General features: G+C 44.5%; 1 protein-coding gene and 1 long non-coding RNA gene across 2 annotated transcripts in view; one reads left to right on the top strand and one right to left on the bottom strand.

Moving 5' to 3' along the window:
• Window positions 1-5,842: 5,842 nt before the first annotated feature.
• On the bottom strand, window positions 5,843-20,333 carry LOC308582152. The gene is made up of 2 exons (XR_014005518.1): window positions 20,203-20,333; window positions 5,843-9,194 (listed from the first exon to the last, which is right to left on the bottom strand). It is a non-coding gene; the product is annotated as an uncharacterized lncRNA (long non-coding RNA).
• Window positions 19,588-20,902, top strand: part of KLF7 (KLF transcription factor 7) — a 97,297-nt gene continuing 95,982 nt past the window's right edge. Inside the window, exons 1-2 of the mRNA XM_081183018.1 lie at window positions 19,588-19,724; window positions 20,168-20,378. Coding sequence (XP_081039144.1) covers window positions 19,708-19,724; window positions 20,168-20,378 — 228 coding nt within the window. The 5' untranslated portion in view covers window positions 19,588-19,707. The remainder of the gene's footprint in view (window positions 19,725-20,167; window positions 20,379-20,902) is intronic.

Genomic DNA, 20,902 nt, shown 5'->3' with positions numbered 1-20,902 from the left:
TGAAGGGATAATGTAGGTGCTGCCCTTTAAAAATAACCCCACCAGATATTTGCACACTAGAATATAAGGGATCATTTTCCATTCTGGATGCGAGATTCCCAAAGTGTAGCTTTTACAGCAGCAAACTGCTTCCCTAAATAAACAGGAAAGCTGTTTCAGAATGGTGATAGTATGATTTTGGAAGAGTGGTTGAATGCTCCCTGGGGGTAGAAACTGTTTCCCCCCCTACATGCTGTTATAGTTTTGTAGTTAATTAGGGGAGTGTAATTGGAGATTATTCTAGGTAATATAGAAAGGAAAGAAAATCTGCATATGGGGTTGTGAATAGCGATGGGGGATGGGAGAGAGAGCTGTTAGCATTTGCCAAGAAAGCTCAAATCAGCAAAAATTTGAAGCACAGCTAATCCTTCTCCATAATTTTCTTGTAAAGAGGCTGGTTAAATGTGGGTTGAACGAGGTAACTGTTAGGATTTGTAGCTGGTCTACCGACCAAACTCAAAGAGTACTCATTAACGGTTCCTGACCATAGCTGTCAAAGTTTTCCTTTTTTAAAGGGAAATTCCCTTATTCCGAATAGGATTCCTTGCAAGAAAAGGGAAAAATTGACAGCTATGGGTTCCTCGTCATCCTGGGGAAAAGTGACAAGTGGGGTGCTGCCTGGTTCTGTCCTGGGCTCCTTGTTCAATGTATTTATAAATGACTCATAAACGTAAAGGTAAAGGGACCCCTGACCATTAAGTCCAGTCGTGACTGATTCTGGGGTTGCGGCGCTCATCTCGCTTTATTGGCCGAGGGAGCCGGCGTACAGCTTCTGGGTCATGTGGCCAGCATGACTAAGCCGCTTCTGGCGAACCAGAGCAGTGCATGGAAACTCTGATCACCTTTCCGCCAGAGCGGTAAATATTTATCTACTTGCACTTGGATATGCTTTTGAACTGCTTTCAAGCAGGGAGCAAGGACTGAGCAACAGGAGCTCACCCCGTCACGGGGATTCGAACCGCCGACCTTCTGATCGGCAAGTCCTAGGCTCTGTGGTTTAACCCACAGCACCACCCACATCCCAGATGACTCATAGGATGAAGGAATTGAGGGGATGCTCATCAAATTTGCCGATGACAGTGGGAGGGGGTAGCGAATGCCGCAGAAGACAGAATTGGGATTCAAGATGATTTTAACAGATTGGAGAACTGGGCCAAAACTAACAAAATGACAGATGTAAGATTCTGCACTTGGGCAGTAAGAACCCACTGCAGAAATATAAGATGAGGGACACTTGTCTTGCCAGTAGTACATGTGAAAAAGATATAGGGGACTTAGTAGACCGCAGTAAGAAGAAATCCAAATTTAAAAAGTAGAGGCTGGTATTTTGACATCATATGAACATTTTTAAATTGCGTACATGAGCAGCACCAATTTCATCATAAACTTCTATCTGGAGGCACTCTAACTCTCAGCCTAAAGGTAAAGGGACCCCTGACCATTAAGTCCAGTCATGGCCGACTCTGGGGCTGCGGCGCTCATCTCGCTTTACTGGCCGAGGGAGCCGGCGTACAGCTTCCGGATCATATGGCCAGCATGACTAAGCTGCCTCTGGCGAACCAGAGCAGCGCACAGAAACGCTGTTTACCTTCCCGCCGGAGCGGTACCTCTTTATCTACTTGCACTTTGACGTGCTTTCGAACTGCTAGGTTGGCAGGAGCAGGGACCGAGCAACGGGAGCTCACCCCTTCACAGGGATTCGAACTGCTGACCTTTTGATTGGCAAGTCCTAGGCTCTGTGGTTTAACCCACAGCGCCACCCGCGTCCAACTCTCAGCCTAATATACCGCAAATATGTGTGATTATTCCTTAGGAAAACTCTGTGTCTCCCCTTTATTAGCAAAACTCTGTAAAAAATGTTTTAACTGCTATCAAAAAGTCCACTTCTTCTGTGTGCACAAAACTATGGCCTTGCTGCTAAACACATCCAAGAATCTACCTTTGAATATGTTGTAAACCATCACTGCCACCCTTTCTGCTTCTTTACCATAATAAAAAAATGGTACCCCCCTCAGCCATGGGTTATTTAAAGTGAAACTAAAACCCCATATAAGTCACTCTGAAATTCTTGAAGGACAGGATGTCTACACCTCCCTTTGGCAGTAACAATACCATGAACAATCCATGAAGATTTCCGTTGCACATGTGCAAACAAGACAAATTTTCACAATTTATAGGACAAGCTATTGTGGATTTCCTCCTTTGTGAAGCGTATAGTCTATTGTTATCACGGCAGTGCAAGGATTCAGAATACTCCCAAATACAGTTTTAAACTGGTACCAACAATTTAGAGAGGAAATAAATAAAACACACTTTGTGCAGACCCTCCAAGTGTCTCTGTTTTCCAGGGGCGTCCCTGATTTAGAGAAGCCATTCTGGTTCCTGATTTGATCCTGGAATGTCCCGCTTTTCCTAAGGATGTCCCTATTTTCACTGGAGAAATGTTGGAGGGCATGGAGTTACCCGACCCCCGAGCCGTCTGAAGACAATCCAGTATAGGGAAGGTTTCTTTTAATGTTTAATGTTTTATTATGTTTTTATATATGTTGGAAGCTGCCCAGAGTGGCTGAGGCAATCTAGCAGGACGTGTGGGGTATAAATAGTAAAACTATTATTATGGAATGGGACGTCCCTATTTTTATTGGAGAAATGTTGGAGGGTATGTTTGCAAAAGAATGTGCTATCTTGTCCCTTTTGCTTTCAAAATTCATTTTCCCAGCAGAGAACATGTATGAGAAACCACTTAACTCTGCTATATTATTTACAGGTTCTCTTATTATTCAGTGAATGTTACTTGTTTATATCCCTACTTAAAAAAAAAAAAAGACAGCTGTAATTTGAGCACATTAATCCAGCCTGAATCTGTGGCTCCATTTGTAGTGTACTTAATATGCCCACTCAGCCTCTTCCACATCTGTTGAATTCCTAGATAACACAAAAAGGTTGGAAATGCTGTCCACAAAAGCAAACAAGATTTTTTTTTCTGTTGGGGGGTGGGAAAGGGGCAGGAATTAAAGGAAGACACAACTAAAGTTTCCGAAATAGTTCTACGGTAGTTAGAGATCCATTTAAGGATTGCACTTCCCCTTAAAAAAACACAACAACAGTGTGATTAGGTAGAATTGTTATAATTTCATGATATCACATAGGGTAACTGTATGCTTTACCACAGATACTCTTCCCATTCAGTTATTACTAGATGGGTGCAACTAAAGGTCCAATAAGACACACACACAGGGATCCATAGGAACACGGAGCATAAAAGCTGTGGGTTTGTAATGGAATTTGTTTTTCTGTTTTCCATGTGAGATCGGGCAAATTTTGTGAGACCCTGGTTTGAAATATTTATTCAACCAGCCCAGCTAAAACAATATTCAAATGAACATTAACAGCATTTGTGCGGAATGGGTAGTGCTTATGAAGATAATGAAACATGCCTCTGAAGAAACTTCTTTCAGATGTGCCTAAAAGCTCTTTCCATTAATCAGTTATAATGATACTTTTTTTGCAGAGGTTAACAAGAGTGGCACATGGTAATTAACTACCCATTCCCTATTGCAGAAACAATCATAAAAGCCTGCCATATTTGGCAGATTCCTTGTTCCTGAAAGGTTTCCTTTAGCTAAAAAGGATGCATTCCTTTATTTTAGGTATTAGAAATATTAGCATAACCCTGGGCTATTAAAGACCTGATTCAATCTCATTTTTTAGGTACGGGGGAAAGTTAACCCAGATTGCCTATGGTAGAAAGCCTAGCCCTCTTCAACCCCCCCCCCCAGGGCTGGCCCAAGACATTTTGGCACCTGAGGTGAACCACAAAATGGCATCCCCTCCCCACCATGGGAGAAAGGGGGAGTGAAGATCTACATGAGGAATAAGGGGTAGGGACAATAATTTACATTCTGTAAATGAATGAATAGGACTTCTTCAAGTACTGTTCTATGCAACACTGGTGCACCCCACAAGTTGTGTGGACAGGCGGAGTCCCCCCAACCTCACGTGACCCCCAAGCAGAATATTGACTCAAGACAATGTGCTATGGGGTTAAAATTGGCCACAACTTTATTAAGTTTTAGACGTAGGGAGACCTTGGCTCAGGCATTGGGCGTTTATCCTTCCCAGTCACCAGACGGGGATCTGGGAGACAGGAGGGTTATCCAGAATGTGGGGGTTGGGGTTGGGCTGGCTCTGGAGAACATATGTTCAAGCAGAGAGCCCGCCCCCCGTTTCGCCACCGTTGGAGGGGAGAGCAGCGACAACCTCTCGGCGTATGGCCAATACCTCCAATCAAGACCCCTTTAGCGAGGAACCCTGGGATCACCGCCGCAAGGGGGGCGTGGGTCACCGCTTCACCCCTCCCCACATTTAGGAAGATAGACTAAAGGATTCCGCCCAAAGCCCGAAACCGCCAAAGTTGAGGAAAATTCCTTTCCGGCCCTTCAGCAGTGACCATGACGTAGCAGCGCCCACGTACCTATGGAGAAGAGGTTAACCTGCAAAAGAAGGCTTAACTGAGGGAGAGCAGGGTGGGAGAAGCTCTGAAGCCAACTGACGCTTCGCAGGTAAGATTCACCTTCTGTTGTGTGGGCAGGGCAGTCCCACCCCCTACCTGGCCAATCACCTGGCAACACCTCCCCAGGCAGGATTAGGCGATTGGCTGAGGTAGGCAGAGACTGTTATGTACTGAAGTTCTCACCCTGGGCCAGCAGGGGGGTACTGTAGACAGTTTTCACTCAGGTCCACATATGCAAATAGGGGATTGAAAGTGACGTTTAGTGATTGGCTAGTTACAGAAAATGGTTACAGTTGCGATGTAGCGGAGCTCTATATAAGCAGGCTGGCTGAACCCTTCAGTTCAGTTCTGGCCTGGCCTGTGAATAAACAAGAGCTGTTTGAAGAATCACAGTGTCGTCTGATATGTTCACCCACAACTTAACAGAGACCTCCAGGTATCCAGCCTGGGGAGGGCGAACCCAGCCCATACTACTGGGATCCGGGGGGCTGCGCGCGACCACGCAAAAGGCGTGAAGGATCACGTTGACAAGAAATGGATGAAAACCAAGGATCAGGGCTGCGCTGCAGTGCAGTTGGGATGAGCCAATCCCAGGCCTCTTGATCTTTTCAAGCCACACAACTCTCCCAATTCCTGCTCTGATTGTGTTACTCCACATCTTCGAGTGCGGGGAATGCCCTGTTAGTGTGGCTGACACTGGTGCTCCCTGCGTTTTGCTTTCATGCTAAGGTGAAAAGCTCCCATGCGGATGGGTTCAAAAGGACTCAATTTGTGTTCTTTGGCTTAACTGACTTAGGAGGTAGTTTGGTTTATGGAACGTGGATGAAACGAGAAATCTTACTGTGGTGTAATCATTCCCTCTGGAGCTGCAAAAAACCAAAGAGTGTGCAGCAGATTTGTATTGATTTCTGAACTGGAGATTAAAAGAAAGAAAGAAAGAAAGAAAGAAAGAAAGAAAGAAAGAAAGAAAGAAAGAAATGCAGCCATATGGAAACCAAAGACACACAGAGAAACATGTCAGTTTCCATGCTTTCTGAAATAGCTGACTGTGTGGGCCTTTTTATTCTCCGACATCATCTTTAGCCAAATATCATGATACCACAAATGTAGCAACATGGAAAGTCGCGTGTCACTTGAGGGCAAGATGAACTTAGGAAAAAATGATACCTCTGGCAATGAAAACTCCACCATATTGTTGCACACCAACCCCAATCTCGGAGCAGTGCGAGATTCCAGGAATTCCAGGGTCTCAGTTTCCTTTTGGGAATGAAGCACAGCAGAGACTGTGGCGTCTTTATGATATATGGTTTATTTACACACACACACAACCTGAGCCTACAGTGGAGAGGTTCACAGCATAATCACCCCCAAAAGATTTTTTTTTGTCCCACAGGCATAGATTCAAAGAGACACCAAACATCACCCTCTGCCTGATTCTTTGCATCTCGGTCACATAACTCCTAACTCCAAAAGTTCTTAAGTTCTGGCTTTATCTGTTGAGGGAGAGGCCCTACTCATTTGCCATCTCACACCAAGTCCCTTTTGACCCTTTGCTGTCTTAATGGCTCATGACCCAAGCTCCCACTTCAAAACTAAACTACCCTGGCTTAATTAGCTCTTAACACTTGCTGGTTCCAGAATAATTAGAAGTGTCTAGCACACAACTCAATACATATATATGGGTTTGGATCCAGTTTTAACACTTAATTAAATTCTAACACTACCTTGAGCTGCAGATTGTAGTGGCCTGGCACCCACAAACCCAAATCAATATCATGCTAGGTTTTGGTCTGGTTTGGCATAACCTCCTGCTCTTGATGAAATCCCGCCCCAACAAAATGGTGGGGAAATGTATTCCATAACAGCACACAGAGCCATAAGAAATACAGTCATACCTTGGGTTGAATTTGCTTCAGGTTGAGCGCTTTCAGGTTGCGCTCCGCGGCAACCCGGAAGTAACAGAGCACGTTACTTTCGGGTTTCGCCGCTCGCGCATGCGCTCAAAATGACGACACGCGCATGCGCGGAAGTGGCAAAACGCGACCCGCGCAGATGCGCCGTTGCGTCTTACGTTCCATTCAGGATGCGAACGGGGCTCCAGAATGGATCCCGTTCACATCCTGAGGTACCACTATATTAGGTTAATAGCATCACTCAAAAAAAACCTTGTCACATTAGGAAAATGAGGCTATAGTGAATGTTCACCTGTTTCTATTAATGATACAAAGAAGTGCTTTTGCTGGGAGTTGTGGAGTCCTGAGCTCTGTAAACACCATACATTCAAACTCCACCCCCCACCCCCAAAAGAAATAACGGGAACTAAAGTTTACTTCAATGCCCTGGCTTGGAAAAGAAGCCTAGCCTATATTTTTCTACTGGCCTGCAATTTCTCCTTCAATACTCCAAAATAATCAAAACCCCACCATTTATTAATTTCTAGGATTTAGGGGAGTCGTCCCCCCAAGCCTATAACAATACTGACATGGGACCTGTTTGCCACTGCCCCCAACATCTGTTGTTCCTTGGGTAGTCAATTGGGGAAGGGGGCTTAGACCGTCCCTTCCCCCCTTATGCTGAAATAAATATTTAAGTGTTTATAAAGGGGAAGCAGCTCTTGCTACCCAATTAAGAAATAAAGCCCAATGCTAAGATAGTTTTCTTTTCATTTGTCAGAGGTAAAACCAGTGCTGTCAGTCACTGTCAGAACCAGATAGGGCTGCGGTGCTGACTGTCCATCAGTGGGTTAGTCAAGCGTGAGTTCCAATATATAATGAAAGCTTTTTGATAATAAAACAAAGCACCTTGCTATTATTTTCTCATTGATATCTCATCAAATACTTCCCTGAACATTAGTCATGGCAGGATTTTGTGATCTTTCAATAGTCTGATCTTAAAGGGCTGTTTTCAACATTACAGCTTTTTTACCCGTGTCCGTGTTCTTACAAGTCATGCCAGGATGAAATCTGGGAAAGATTTATACTCACAAGCCACACACAGATATGCTGAGCCAACGCTGAGTTTCTAGCAGAATCATGAATGATTAAGGTGCACAAATGAATTAAGAGTTGCTGCTGAAATGCACAACCCCCTGCCTTAAGTATCATGGCTGAATTTGGGAATGAATGAATCCCAATCCAAAAATTCAACTCTCTGTTCTGAAATCAAGCATTTTTTAAAAAGAATAAAACCTACTTACATGTGAACTTAAAGAAAAGGCCATTCATTTTATTTTCATGGCAAACCATCTCAATTATTGTGACATTGCATAGGGAGTGGTGATGGGGAATGGGAGGTCTGCGCATAAGCAGATACATGTGCTCAATACACATTCTGTTATGTCAGTGTCTTAATAACAACACATGCTTCCTAAAGGTACACACACACACAGAGAGAGAGAGAGAGAGAGAGAGAGAGACTGAATCTCCAATTGTACACCTGTTCTTTCCAACAAATGCTTTCATTTGGGGAAAAAATACACGTTAAATTTCCTTGCACAAAGAGGAAATACAAAGAACTGGCTCTTATTCCATGAAACCCTACAGTCCCCGTGACAGTCATATCCCCCTCAATGAAGAAAATGGTATAAATGGACCTTTCTGTTTACATTGTTTGTGGTAGTTTGTAAGGAGGTTTGTAGAACAGATCAAGGAAAAATAACTTCAAAGACAAGAGAAGATGGTTGTAGTCCTCCAGCAGAAATGATGAAGGCTAGTTCATATGAAAGCTGAATTCTTTTTTAAAAAAAAGAATGTTACTAGCCCAAATGGCTATGAAAATGGGCTTGAAAATGTACTGACTAATGCCTGGCAAAAAAGTCTCAGAAGCTGGGGACCGGATGAGGGAAGTAAAAAAGAATGGGGCTTCACATTGCCCTACATTCCTGTTCCATAGGCTAGTGGAAGCAGTATAATAAATTACTCAAAATCAGATAAATTCACTTTTCCCTTTACTTTCCACGCATAAATTATGTGGGTTGCAAAGTTGGCACAGAATTCAGATCACTATTTGTGCACTAATTTTGATGGTTTTAGTGCAGGGTATGGAGAGTCCAGGATGCGGGTGGTGCTGTGGGTTAAACCACAGAGCCTAGGACTTGCCGATCAGAAGGTTGGCGGTTCGAATCCCCGTGACGGGGTGAGCTCCTGTTGCTCGGTCCCTGCTCCTGCCAATCTAACAGTTCAAAAGCACGTCAAAGTGCAAGTAGATAAATAGGTACCACTCCGGCAGGAAGGTAAATGGTGTTTCCGTGCGCTGCTGAGTCATGCTGGCCACATGACCCGGAAGCTGTACGCCGGCTCCCTCGGCCAATAAAGCGAGATGAGCGCCGCAGCCCCAGAGTCAGCCATGACTAGACCTAATGGTCAGGAGTCCCTTTACCTTTACCTATGGAGAGTCCAGCGTTAAAGTCACATTAAAAAACAGAACGAAATGAAGAAAGGTGGGACGGTGGCGTCTAAGCCTAAACCGCCAACGTGTGTATCAAATCTTCCTTCCTTGCTCTCCTCAGAACTCTTCTGTGAGGCACAGGAGCTTTCTGGTGAGATGCTGGGAGCCTTAGCACACACAAGCATCTTTCAGCGTGAGACATCTTCCACCTGCAGTGTTGAAGAAGGCTGAGGGGTCTAAGCAGATGGGATTTCACCTACGGCAGAAGACAAGACAGTTTCATACTGTCAAAATTTCACACCATCAAAATAAGCATGGTGTGGCTTCAGCGCTCCTCTCAAGTTGTACAGCAAAACCAGGTTGATTTCTAAGCAGCCGCCAATGAGCCAAAACTGAGTCCTGTCATGTCATTAAAGCCTGCCGGCCTGGAACAGAACATCCGGGAGCCTTTGCTGCCTCTGCCGCACACAGAACATTTCCTTATTAAATCTCTGGTATACTCAGGAGCCATCTCTTCAACAGCTTGTTATCAGGAACAGAAGAGAAGAGAAATCCCCAAGGATGTAGAGACAGTTTGGTAACAGACTCTGGCAGATTCCAGCTGTACGGCTGTATTTTTAGAATTTCCTTCATTCATGTTTAGGGCAAAACCCCAACAAGGTTGTCTGGAACCATGTTTCTCAAGGAAACTTTCTAGTCTGACAAGGAACAAAGTGACTGAGTTTGCATGTCATACTATGCCAAACCAAATGTGTGAGTGTGAAGGCTTCCAAAAGAAAAGATTGTGGCCACTTGGCTTCTGTGGTCCTGCTGCCGTGAGCTAAACCATGGTTTGTGCTTAGTGTGTTGTCTGAACACGATTTGTTTCCTCCAGACAAACCACAAGCTGTAAGTCATCTAGACTCTCAAGCAAGACAAACCATGAGCCCAGGTTTGGATGACACACTGAGCCAAACCATGGCTTAACTCACAACAGCGTAGTAGCAGAAGACTGGAGGAATAAAATGGCCACAGTCTCCTTGTTGAGTGCCTATTGTTTGGGCTTAGCTTTACTTGTGAACTGGGTAAATGATACAACTTGGAAGTAAGATATAACCTGGAAGATGGCTATGCCAAATGTCCTTGTGGATGTTGATTTAGGAAGCACAACAAATATAGCCCCCAATGCACATCTGAATATATGCACCGACACCGATACAGCATTTTAGCCAGGTGCTTTTGAAGTACAATATCCAGAAAGGCATGTGTCTTTATTTTTAATTACCTACTGATGAAGAACCAAGTCGCAAAATGCAAAAGGGTAAGTATTTATACAGTAATCCAATAAGATATAGACAGCCTAAGATTTGATGTGCAAAGGCAGACTTTTAGAAGGCTATAACTATGCATTCAAAAGATAGGGCGACTTCAGAATGATCTGAGCATGTAAAGGTAAAGGGACCTCTGACCATTAGGTCCAGTCATGACCGACTCTGAGGTTGTGGCGCTCATCTTGCTTTATTGGCCGAGGGAGCCGGCTTACAGTTTCCGGGTCATGTGGCCAGCATGACAAAGCCGCTTCTGGCGAACCAGAGCAACGCACGGAAATGCCATTTACCTTCCTGCCTATTTATCTACTTGAACTTTGATGTGCTTTCAAACTGCTAGGTGGGCAGGAGCAGGGACTGAGCAACGGGAGCTCACCCCATCGCAGGGATTCGAACCGCCAACCTTCTGATCGGCAAGCCCTGGGCTCTGTGGTTTAACCCACAGCGCCACCCACGGAGATGATAGCTAAGACACTACCCTTCTCAAACTCAATTTTCAAGATATAACACACACAAAACAACAACCACCCTTTACAGAAATATTTCAAACTTACATTCATAAGACATTGGCTTCAGTGTCCCTTATGGTAATGGCTGAAAAATGAAGCACTGTATAGTGGTAAAGAATAGCAGTTGATTTCCATGAAAAGGGGGCTTAGTGTAAAAGTTATTTTTGTAAGCGACCTTCATTCTGAAGTGGTCTGCCCATAGAATCACAGAATTGTAGACTTGGAAGGAAACCCAGGGGTCATCTAGCCCAGGCACAAGATTTCATGTAGCTAACTAAGCCAAAATGCTACCCCTTAGTTGTGTCTGACTTTTTTTGCTGAAACGTGACTGTAGGTTTTAGAAAAATAGTAATAAGCGCCCCAAAATATTGACAAGCTTTCTCTCACCCATGGGTTTGGATGAGGCCTCACGCCTGCAGTGATGTGGTATACAATATTATAACTGGTAACCCCAAAATAATGCCACCACTGGTAGTACCCAAGGCCCATGCAAACTTGTGTTTTCCTGAATAAAGAAGCAGGTACTTTGTGATATTTCTAATCTAGATCTACACACACCCTTGAAGGTGGAACAGAATTTATTTATTTTTTTAATAAATATTTTATTAAGTTTTAACAAATAAGAAAAAATTCAAGAAAAAATACAAAAACAAAAAGAATACAAGGTTGCAAAATACAGTACAAAAATACGAACATTAAAGACAACGAAAGAAAAAAGAAAAAGGAAAAAAAGAGATAAAAACACATATAATAGCAAAAACCAAAATTTCTCTCTTTCTTAGTTTCACATCTCCAATTAACTTATTTTCCCGACTTCCTCACGTCTCCCGTTCTTGTATCCCTTTTAAGAATTAATTCAGCAAATTCATATCCTATTAATTTATCCATTATTGATCTAATCTTACATTTTACTTTGTTGCTAGAACCCCTGCAGTTCATTTCAATGTCATCAACATTCAAAAATTTTACAATGTTTCTGCAAATAAATTTTAAATTTCCTCCAATCTTCCTCCACCAACTCTTCTCCCTGGTCTCGGATTCTGCCAGTCATTTCCGCCAGAAGGTGGAACAGAATTTAAGCTTACTATACAAATGAATGAATGAAAAATAAGCATATAGAAGAGGGAAAGGAACTGCTCCACATATATTTTTGGACACAAGCAGAAGGTCAGTCATTTGACCATGGTGACCAGTTTGTGAATCTCATCCTAAATTGGAAAACTCAACTGACTTCACAAGGCCACCATGCCTGTAAGCAGCCATGTGCGTTGGCCCTAGTAGGGTATCAGCCCAAAGCCAAGCATTCTTCCAGGAATATCAGATGTTTGGGAACACTCTCTGAAGCAGAATGCGGAGCTAACATAAATTCTTGGCTGTACAAACTACTTTCTGCGGATTGCTACAAGGACAGAAAGGCTTAGCGAGCAAAAGCACGTTTAAAGAGGAATACTTCAGAGACATCCCTTCAATTAAAAAGCGGAAGGTTAAAAATATGGGCCTGCAAGGATTTCCTTGCCCTAGAAAACGAGGTTTCTTGTGGGGCTCCTTTCCCTCTCCCTGTTTAACACCTCAAGTGATGAAATGATAGAAGGCAAATTCCTATGGTATTTTTTCCCCTTTCCTGTTTCTTATAAGCTGGGGTGGGGATGGTTGCTTGTATTTGAAATAGGTTTAAGAGAGCAGTGTAGAAAAGCTACTGCAAAAGAGTGTCCAGCACATCAGTAAAATACCTCAGGGTTAAGGGGAAAGAAGATAGTTTCTCTCAATAAAAAATGTCACTTAGGGAATGGGGGGGGGGGATGAGTTTCACAAGAAGGTGAGAGGTTGAGGAGGAAGCTATCAAAACAAGAGGAAATTAGAGGGACTTTAAGGACCTGAAAAAAAGGCCTTGGTTCTAGGAAAGGAAATTGTGCCTTTTATTGCACTGTACTGTTTGTGGAGATTTTAGTTGTCTGTTCATACCAAATTGAAAGAGGTGGAATACCTTCTCCTGGAATAAATAGAGGCTTTGTTAAAGAAAGGAATACATTTCTAAGGCCCGATTCTCATTTCACTTAACAGAATTGTGCATACTTAAGACAGTAGGGATGCGGGTGATGCTGTGGTCTAAACCACTGAGCCTCTTGGGCTTGCTGATCGGAAGGGTCAACAGTTTGAATCCCCTCGACGGAGTGAGCTCCCATTGCTCTGTCCCAGCTCTTGCCAGCCTAGCAGTTTGAAAGCACACCAGTGCAAGTAGATAAATAGGTACTGCTGCGGCAGGAAGGTAACGGTGTTTCCATGTGCTCTGGCTTCCGTCACGGTGTCCCGTTGTGCCAGAAGTGGTTTTGTCATGCTGGCCACATGACCCGGAAAGCTGTCTGTGGACAAACGCCAGCTCCCTTGGCCTGAAAAGCGAGATGAGCGCCACACTCCATAGTTGCCTTTGACTGGACTTAACCATCTTGGGGTACATTACCTTTACCATTTTACCTTTACAGTGGTACCTTGGGTTACATATGCTTCAGGTTGCATATGCTTCAGGTTACAGACTCCGCTAACCCAGAAATAGTACCTCGGGTTAAGAACTTTGCTTCAGGATGAGAACAGAAATCGTGCTCCGGCGGCATGGCAGCAGCGGGAAGCCCCACTAGCTAAAGTGGTGCTTCAGGTTAAGAACAGTTTCAGATTAAGAACGACCTCCGGAACGAATTAACTACTTAACCGGAGGTACCACTGTACTTAAAGCAGATGGTTATAATTAGGGACCTGTGAAAACATCCAATGACATTTCTGAAGCTCTTTTGGCATCCTTCAACATTTTGCAGGTGTCTTACCCAAGAAGAAACTGAGTACCACCACCAAAAAGGCCCTCTCTTTAGCATCTGCCAAATGACAATGCCATGAGGTCATTTGAGAAAGGCTTTCCTTTTTCTTAGTAGCTGCTCTATGTATATGGAACTCCTTTATGCTAGAGAGATTCACCAAGTGCAAAAATAACAACTGGTCAATGAAAACAAATTGCCCAGAGCTCTTGTGGAATCTCCATGATGGTATTTGTTAAAGCAGTGTTTTTCAACCTTTTTTGGGCAAAGGCACACTTGTTTCATGAAAAAAATCACGAGGCACACCACCATTAGAAAATGTTAAAAAATTTAACTCTGTGCCTATATTGACTATATATAAAGTAATTCTCTTGAATAGGAATCAAACAAACACAAAGAAAGTATTTTATAATTACTTTATTATGAAATAGTAACTAAACAGAAATATGAAAAATTATAAAATACTTTATTCAGTGCGCAACCTGGGCCTGTTTGGCTGAACACAAAGCTGATATTCTGGCTGGAATCAAAGAAAGACACACAGGTAGCTCTTCGTCAACAGCTCTCTGTCTCTCTCTATATTTAGTTTTTATAGCAATCATGCTTGAAAAGCTCATCTCACACAGATATGTAGTGGAAAATGGGAGCAATGTCAAAATAGCTTTGTTTGCCAGAAGGGGGAACTCCTTGGCAGTATCCAACCAAAAACTGTCCAAAGGCAGATCAGCAAATCTTAGCTTGAAACCACGATTTTGTCTCAGTTCAGTTAGTTCCTCCTGCTCCTGTAAAGTCGTGTCCTTTCCACCAACTGATGCTGAGCTATAAGGGTCCCTAACCCAGTCAAGGCATTCAGTGGAGACTGAAGAGAAATAAAATGACAACTTCTCCAGTCCTCCTGGTGACTCGAGTCGCGACGTCTTCTTCTCTCCGCTGCTGCGCACACTGTGCTCGGGCGGGAAGGAAGTCGGAAGATGATGTCCTACTGTGATAGGTCCAGGCTGGAGTCTGGACCAATCACAGCCCGGACATCAGAAAAGTGGAGGGTGTCCCCCTGAGGAGCGCCAATCGGCGCCCCTGCTGGCCGAGGGTGGGGTCAAAAACCCCACCCCCCCATACCCAGTCCGTCGCCCGCCTAGTGGGCGAAAATTTGAATTTTTTTTTTTTTAAAAAAATCTTTCCAATTTTTCCCACGGCACACCAGGCAACATCTCGCGGCACACTAGTGTGCCGCGGAACAGTGGTTGAAAAACACTGTGTTAAAGTATGGGTGCACCTCTGATAATCACTGCATACGCACCAGGGCTCCCCCCCCCAAGGGGAACTTGCCAGAACTCAGTACCGGCACCTCTCAGCTGGGTGCCATAGCCATTCTAAGAGAATGAGGGAGAGGATGAGTTTCAGCACATCTTTTTCTAGAAAAATATCACTGATACAAACCCAATTAAATCAGTGGGACTTCAAAGTACATGCATTTAGGATCGGGCTACAAGGAATTATCTGGCGAACCTTAACGTCCCTTTCAGTATTCTGAAGCAAAGGTTTCACAGAATGACAAAAATAGTCAATGTGGGGTGCTTCTGTGAAGATCTAAATTGTGTCATTTTATGAGAAGTGAACAGAACTTCCTTAGCGAGCTGACGTGAAAACCTAGCCATGAAGTTACACGTTTACGCTGCTTAGTTTGCATTGGTGTAGTGCAGAAATTGAAAGCTCACCTTTTAAAGAATTCAGCGGAATAACTGGCATAGATGCATCTGCTAAAGTTAGCTATTCTTATGCAAATTATTTTCAAATTCAATAGTAACTCTTGTAGGGAAAATGGTTCTGTCCCGTCCCCCCCGTTTGCTCCCCCTCATTCCCCTTAAAAATAAACATAAGCACAAAATGTAAAGCAAAATAACACCCACAACAAATCAAAACCAGAGTGAAACCAACAACAGAGAACGACATCAGTACAAAAATCTGAAAATCACCAAAAAGATTTTCAGACTGAAAATTCTTGGAAAATGAAAGGTCTTTGCCTGACAGCAAAAAGACCAAGAAAATAGGCATTGAGTATTCATTGCTGCTGCTTAGAGGGAAGTGAGGGGCAGATGGGGCTCGTCAACTTAGGAAGGTAGCCCACCTATGAGAAGGAAAACTCTTGACCCTAAACCTCCACTGCCTTGTGGGACGTCTTTGGGAAAAGAAAGAGCTAATCAGTAAATCCTTCACATATCTGGAGTGGAGTCCGTACGATGTTTGATGGCGTCTTACACGCCTCCTTTTTTTTTTTAATAGATTTTTATTGGGTTTTCACATTTATATCAACACAAACAATACACAATACACAATACAAACACAAAAAACAAACATGTATAATTTCATATCCAGTTTTCTTGAAACTTGTTTCACTGACTTCCCCATACCTCCCCTTTCTGCATTCCAATTTCCAAATTTGTTTCAGCAAATCCTTCCCCTTAATTTCATCCAATTGTTTCCTTTCCTTTTCTTTTACTTAAACTTTTTCAGTTGTAATCCCTTACTTCTATAAACCACAACATTTTAGCACTCATTAATTTTACAATATTTCTTAAGATAAATTTTAAATTTCTTCCAGTTTTCTTCCGCCGTCTCTTTCCCCTGGTCTCGGATTCTGCCAGTCATTTCCGCCAATCCCATGTAGTCTATCACCTTCATCTGCCATTCTTCCAAAGTGGGTAGATCTTGTGTCTTCCAATACTTTGCGATGAGTGTTCTTGCTGCTATTGTAGCGTACATAAAAAAGTTCTATCTTTCTTTGACACCAATTGGCAGACAATGCCCAAGAGAAAGGCCTCTGGTTTCCTTACACGCCTCCTTCTGGCAACTCCTGCAGCCAAGCTGGTTCCAAATGTATTGCTCTCCTTTCTTTTGGACCACATCAGAGAGGCTGATAGCGTTGTTTTGCCTGGGCTTGTGCCAAGGGGAGGTAACTTTGGCACTAACACAACGGTTTGACTTCAGCCTTAGATGCACACTCCGTTGTCTCTCAAGACAGACGGACGCCAACAGTGGGAAGTGATAGCAAGGTCAGGGCTGTGTGAACACATGTGTGGGAATGCTGGATTGGGTCCACCAGTACATCTGCACAGCCCCAACCTCCCCACTCCTAATAATCAGCAGGAATACTGCATTCGGGAAGCTTTTTCTGCTGCTCTGCTTCACGGGTCATGTTAACAAAGCAGTTGGGCCTGGAAATATACTAGACGTCTGTGCAGGTGACAAGGTGCTAGCACAGTAAGATCAGCAGCTGAGAGTGCATCTGATCTCCAGCTCAGCCAGCTGATCCCTGGCTCGGCGGGTGCAAAGTCTGAACCCTGGCTGAACCAAATAGATGTGAGTGTAACCTGTCCACTCTGGCTGAGCACCCTGGCTCCGCAAAGGCTAGTGTAAATTGCCCCAGGGCACCATAATTTCATCCCCCCAAAGATTCCATCCTTTCTGCTGTTGCCTGGCCATTGTGCATCTTCCACAGTGGATCTAGCATCATCTTGGGGCATGGATGGTGGAGGAAAGAATGCTTGCCAACACGTGCCTTAAAATAAAAATGCTGGGGCATATTTGGAGGGGGGGGATGCATTCACAATATTTCTAGGTAAAATCAGAACGAGATAAATCTCTGTTCCTCAGAAAAATGTCTTGAGAAATTTTTGCTCAGCTCTGGAATGGGCTGAAATAGGGAAGATTTTTCAAAACATCCAGCCAAAATTCTGGACTGTGTGCCCCCATTATTCTAGATAAGAAGACAGTTTTCCAAGCTAATCTGTTTGTATGCAAACCCTACTTTGACCAGGAGGTTATGTCTTGTTTATTTAATAAGATATAGATTTTAGACAGCATGTCTTATTAAATGCAGACATCTGCTCTTCCTTCCTTCCCAGTGGTGTAGGGACAACTCAATACTACTCTTTCCTTGCTTGTTGACATTCAAAATGATCCTATCCCAAGTCATGAAATGCCTGCTTAATGGAACTTCTTTTCCACTTAATATCCCAGCACTTCGCCAGATATCTGGTCCTCTCCAGATATTTGGGACCACACCTCCCACCAACAGCCTCAACCAGCCCTGCTCCCATTCTTGCAACCTCACTGTGGTTCACCCTCCCCTGCCCCATCCAAACTGAGCAGCTTAAACCCTCCGCTGGGTGCAGCAAAGACAGCATGCAGCTATTACAACTAGGATGTGCAATTTTCCTTCTCTGCATGGCTGCTGTTTATAATATATACAGGAAAGGGCAGGGCTACTGTTACAAAACACTGTACACTATGTGGCATCTACAGCAAGTGACAGTCCCCCTCTCCCATCCTCAGAAAAGGCAGAGGGGATGAGGAAACCCCCACATCTGGATTCTGACCAGCCCTGGCTGGAGAGCTGAGCTACTGCCAAGCCTTAAAAACGGACAGAAAGGAGCACATACTTGTCTGTTTGCCACTCAACAAAATCACATTGCATGCAGCAAATCCCTAGCTCTTCCAAGTGAAACTACCTTTACCACCACTCTGAAAAGCTTGGGGAAGATGTGGCCTAAGCAAACCATTTATGGAAAAACTCAGCCTGACATGCTCACTTAAACTGCTTTGCGCGAAGAACTTGGTAGGCAACAAAATATGCAAGTGGCTGGTTTCTGGCATAAGGCCCCAGTGCTTTCAGATACCCTTAAGGGGTTATCTTCACCCAGTGTTGTCACAGATTTTAATCTTCTGCTTTCTTCTCCCTAGTTCAGTATCTGGCTCCCCGACTGCCACATATCACAACAGAACATTTCTGACTTTCAGTTACAGATAGGTAGCAGTGTTGGTCTGCCATAGTCAAAATAAAAAATTCCTTCCAGTAGCACCTTAAAGACCAACTAAGTTAGTTCTTGGTATGAGCTTTCGTGTGCATGTATCTGAAGAAGTGTGCATGCACACGAAAGCTCATACCAAGAACTAACTTAGTTGGTCTTTAAGGTGCTACTGGAAGGAATTTTTTATTTCTGACTTTGTTTTCAGTGGCAGATAGACTTGGAACAGAGGGCAGAGGAGGCTATACCCAGGAGTAACTCCGCGACAGGATGCCAGGGACTTGGAAGTGCCACGAACGCCCAAACTTTTGCTAGCGCTTGCAAGGTCTGCAGACGTTTCGGGGGCCTGATCCTGTGCGCGCTTACTCGGAAGCCAGTCCCCTCGGAGTTCAACGGTCCTTACTCCCAATTGCGCGTATATAGGACGGCAGACACTTACAGCCTGTTTTTGTGTGTGCGCGCGCTTTTAAATCGCCAGTCCATGCACGCATTTTGCAGCAAGTGCAATAAAGCCCCCGGAAACTTTCCCGAACGGCGTTCACAAAACAGCACCAACCCCCGGGATAAATACGCTTTCCTCGATCTCCACCCTCCCATTGGATTCTGGCTTCTCTTTTTTAAAAAGTGGGAAATGGGAAGTAGATCTGAACTTGTGCGCGCTCCCCCCCCCCAGCCAATATCTCATTGAAAAACCGGGAGATTCCTGCTTTCTCAATTCCCGTCCTGGATCGGTTTTTTTTTTTTTTTTTTTTTTTTTGCTTGGCAATGCAAAATAATTTTTTTTAAAAAAATGCTGGCTTTCTGGCTGCTGCTGCAATGCAAAGACCCTCTGACCACGGGAGCCCCTTTGCAAACGGGCCGGAGCCCGAGGTCCGCGCGCAGCTTCCCGGGCGCGCTCGCGCTCTCTCTCTCTCCTGCAAACTCCGCCGCGCACCAGCCGCTCCGGCTCCTTTATATAGCCCTCTAAAAATAGCTCCCCTTACACTGCCTTATAAGGCGGACGTCGGATCCAGCCCTCGGCCCAATCGCCGCGGCTCTTCCGTGCCCGGCCCCGCCTCCGCCGCCTCGCTCCGGGCCCCCATTGGGCGCCAGTGACTTCATGAGCGGCCCTGGCGGCCCGCCTCCCGCTTGCCTTACATGGTCACGCGCTGCCTTAATGGACAGTTTCCTCTGAAGATCCCGCGGCTGCGCGCAGGGAGGAGGGAGGGAGGGAGAGAGAGAGAGGAAAGTATGGGAGCGCGCCTGGCTCCAGGAGCGCGCGCGCGCGCGCAAGGCGGAAAATGCAACCTCCCAAAAATAAAGAGCAAAGATTGCATTCAGCAGCGAGCAGCAATGCAGAAATAGATGGCAGTCTCGTGTCAGTGAGTTTGCATCCCCACCCCCCCTTCCCCGCCGGTGCAAGAGCTGGAGTCAGCAACAGAGCCCCGGAAGGCAATTGCTTTTTTACTACAAGTGGAGAAGAAGTGTGTCCCCCCCCCTTCTCCGCCTCCTCCTCCTCCTCCTCTCTGGCTGCCTGGCTGACGGCTTGCACTGTACACGTTCGGGAGCATTTATCCCTTCTCTCTCTCTCCCTCTCTCTCTCTGGATCGTTGATGGGTCTCCTTCCTCCCCCCGCTTTCCTCCGCTCCTGTTCCTGCTTTGGGTCCGTTCCCGAAAGTGTGACTACAAACAGCATATGCATATATATAGGAAACAAAAGCAAAACAGAGGACAAGGACAGCTGGGTTGATTGCTCTTAACGGTCCTTCTTACCCCCCTTCTCCTCCTCCTCCTCCTCTTCCCCCTTTCCCTTTTTAATGAACAGAACTAAAAGCCCACCGCAAAATTGCAAACACAAACCTAAAAGGAAAGGGTCGGGGTTTGTTGTTTTCAGCAGAAGCAGCAGCAGCAGCAGAAGCCGCAGCAACAGCAACATGGATGTTTTGGCTAGTTATAGTATATTCCAGGAACTGCAGCTTGTCCACGACACCGGTTACTTCTCGGCTTTGCCATCCTTGGAAGAGAACTGGCAGCAGGTGAACCATTTACGTTACTCCTGTGAAATCTCTTAAATGCAGGCGCTGGTGAATCAGAGCGGCTTTTCTGATTTTGTTTCTCGTTTTCTGTGATCTTGTCGCCCCCCCCCCTTTAAAAAATAATCAACACTGTCATAAATGTTATCAGTAGCCATGCAGTCCTGTTGAAAGCTGCTTGCATTAAATCCTAGTTCATATAGTAATTGGGGAGCACCTGAGGTCTGGTGGAAGTTGTTCTTTGGAGTGTGTTTTTTTCATAATACATTGTGGTTCTGTTATTTTTTTCAAAATAAAAAAGTTGCTTCTCCTTTCATTGCTGTTCCTTTAAAATAAAATGGGGGGGGGGGTTGCTTTCAACCAGTGTTAACAACTAACAGCTGGTGAAAGCTGAATAGATTTTCAGATTTTTTGCAAGGTAATTGGTGTGTAGGGGCAAGTCAGTTCCTTTATTGGAGAGACTTGATTGCAGAAGCCAAGGCACACGCTGCAATAATTTTTTTAAAAAGAAAATCCTTTGTGTTACT

Source organism: Podarcis bocagei (assembly GCF_964188305.1).
Source record: "Podarcis bocagei genome assembly, chromosome: 1".
Taxonomy (NCBI): domain Eukaryota; kingdom Metazoa; phylum Chordata; class Lepidosauria; order Squamata; family Lacertidae; genus Podarcis; species Podarcis bocagei.
Note: the sequence above shows the minus strand (reverse complement) of the source record. Positions and strands in the feature narration are given on the sequence as shown.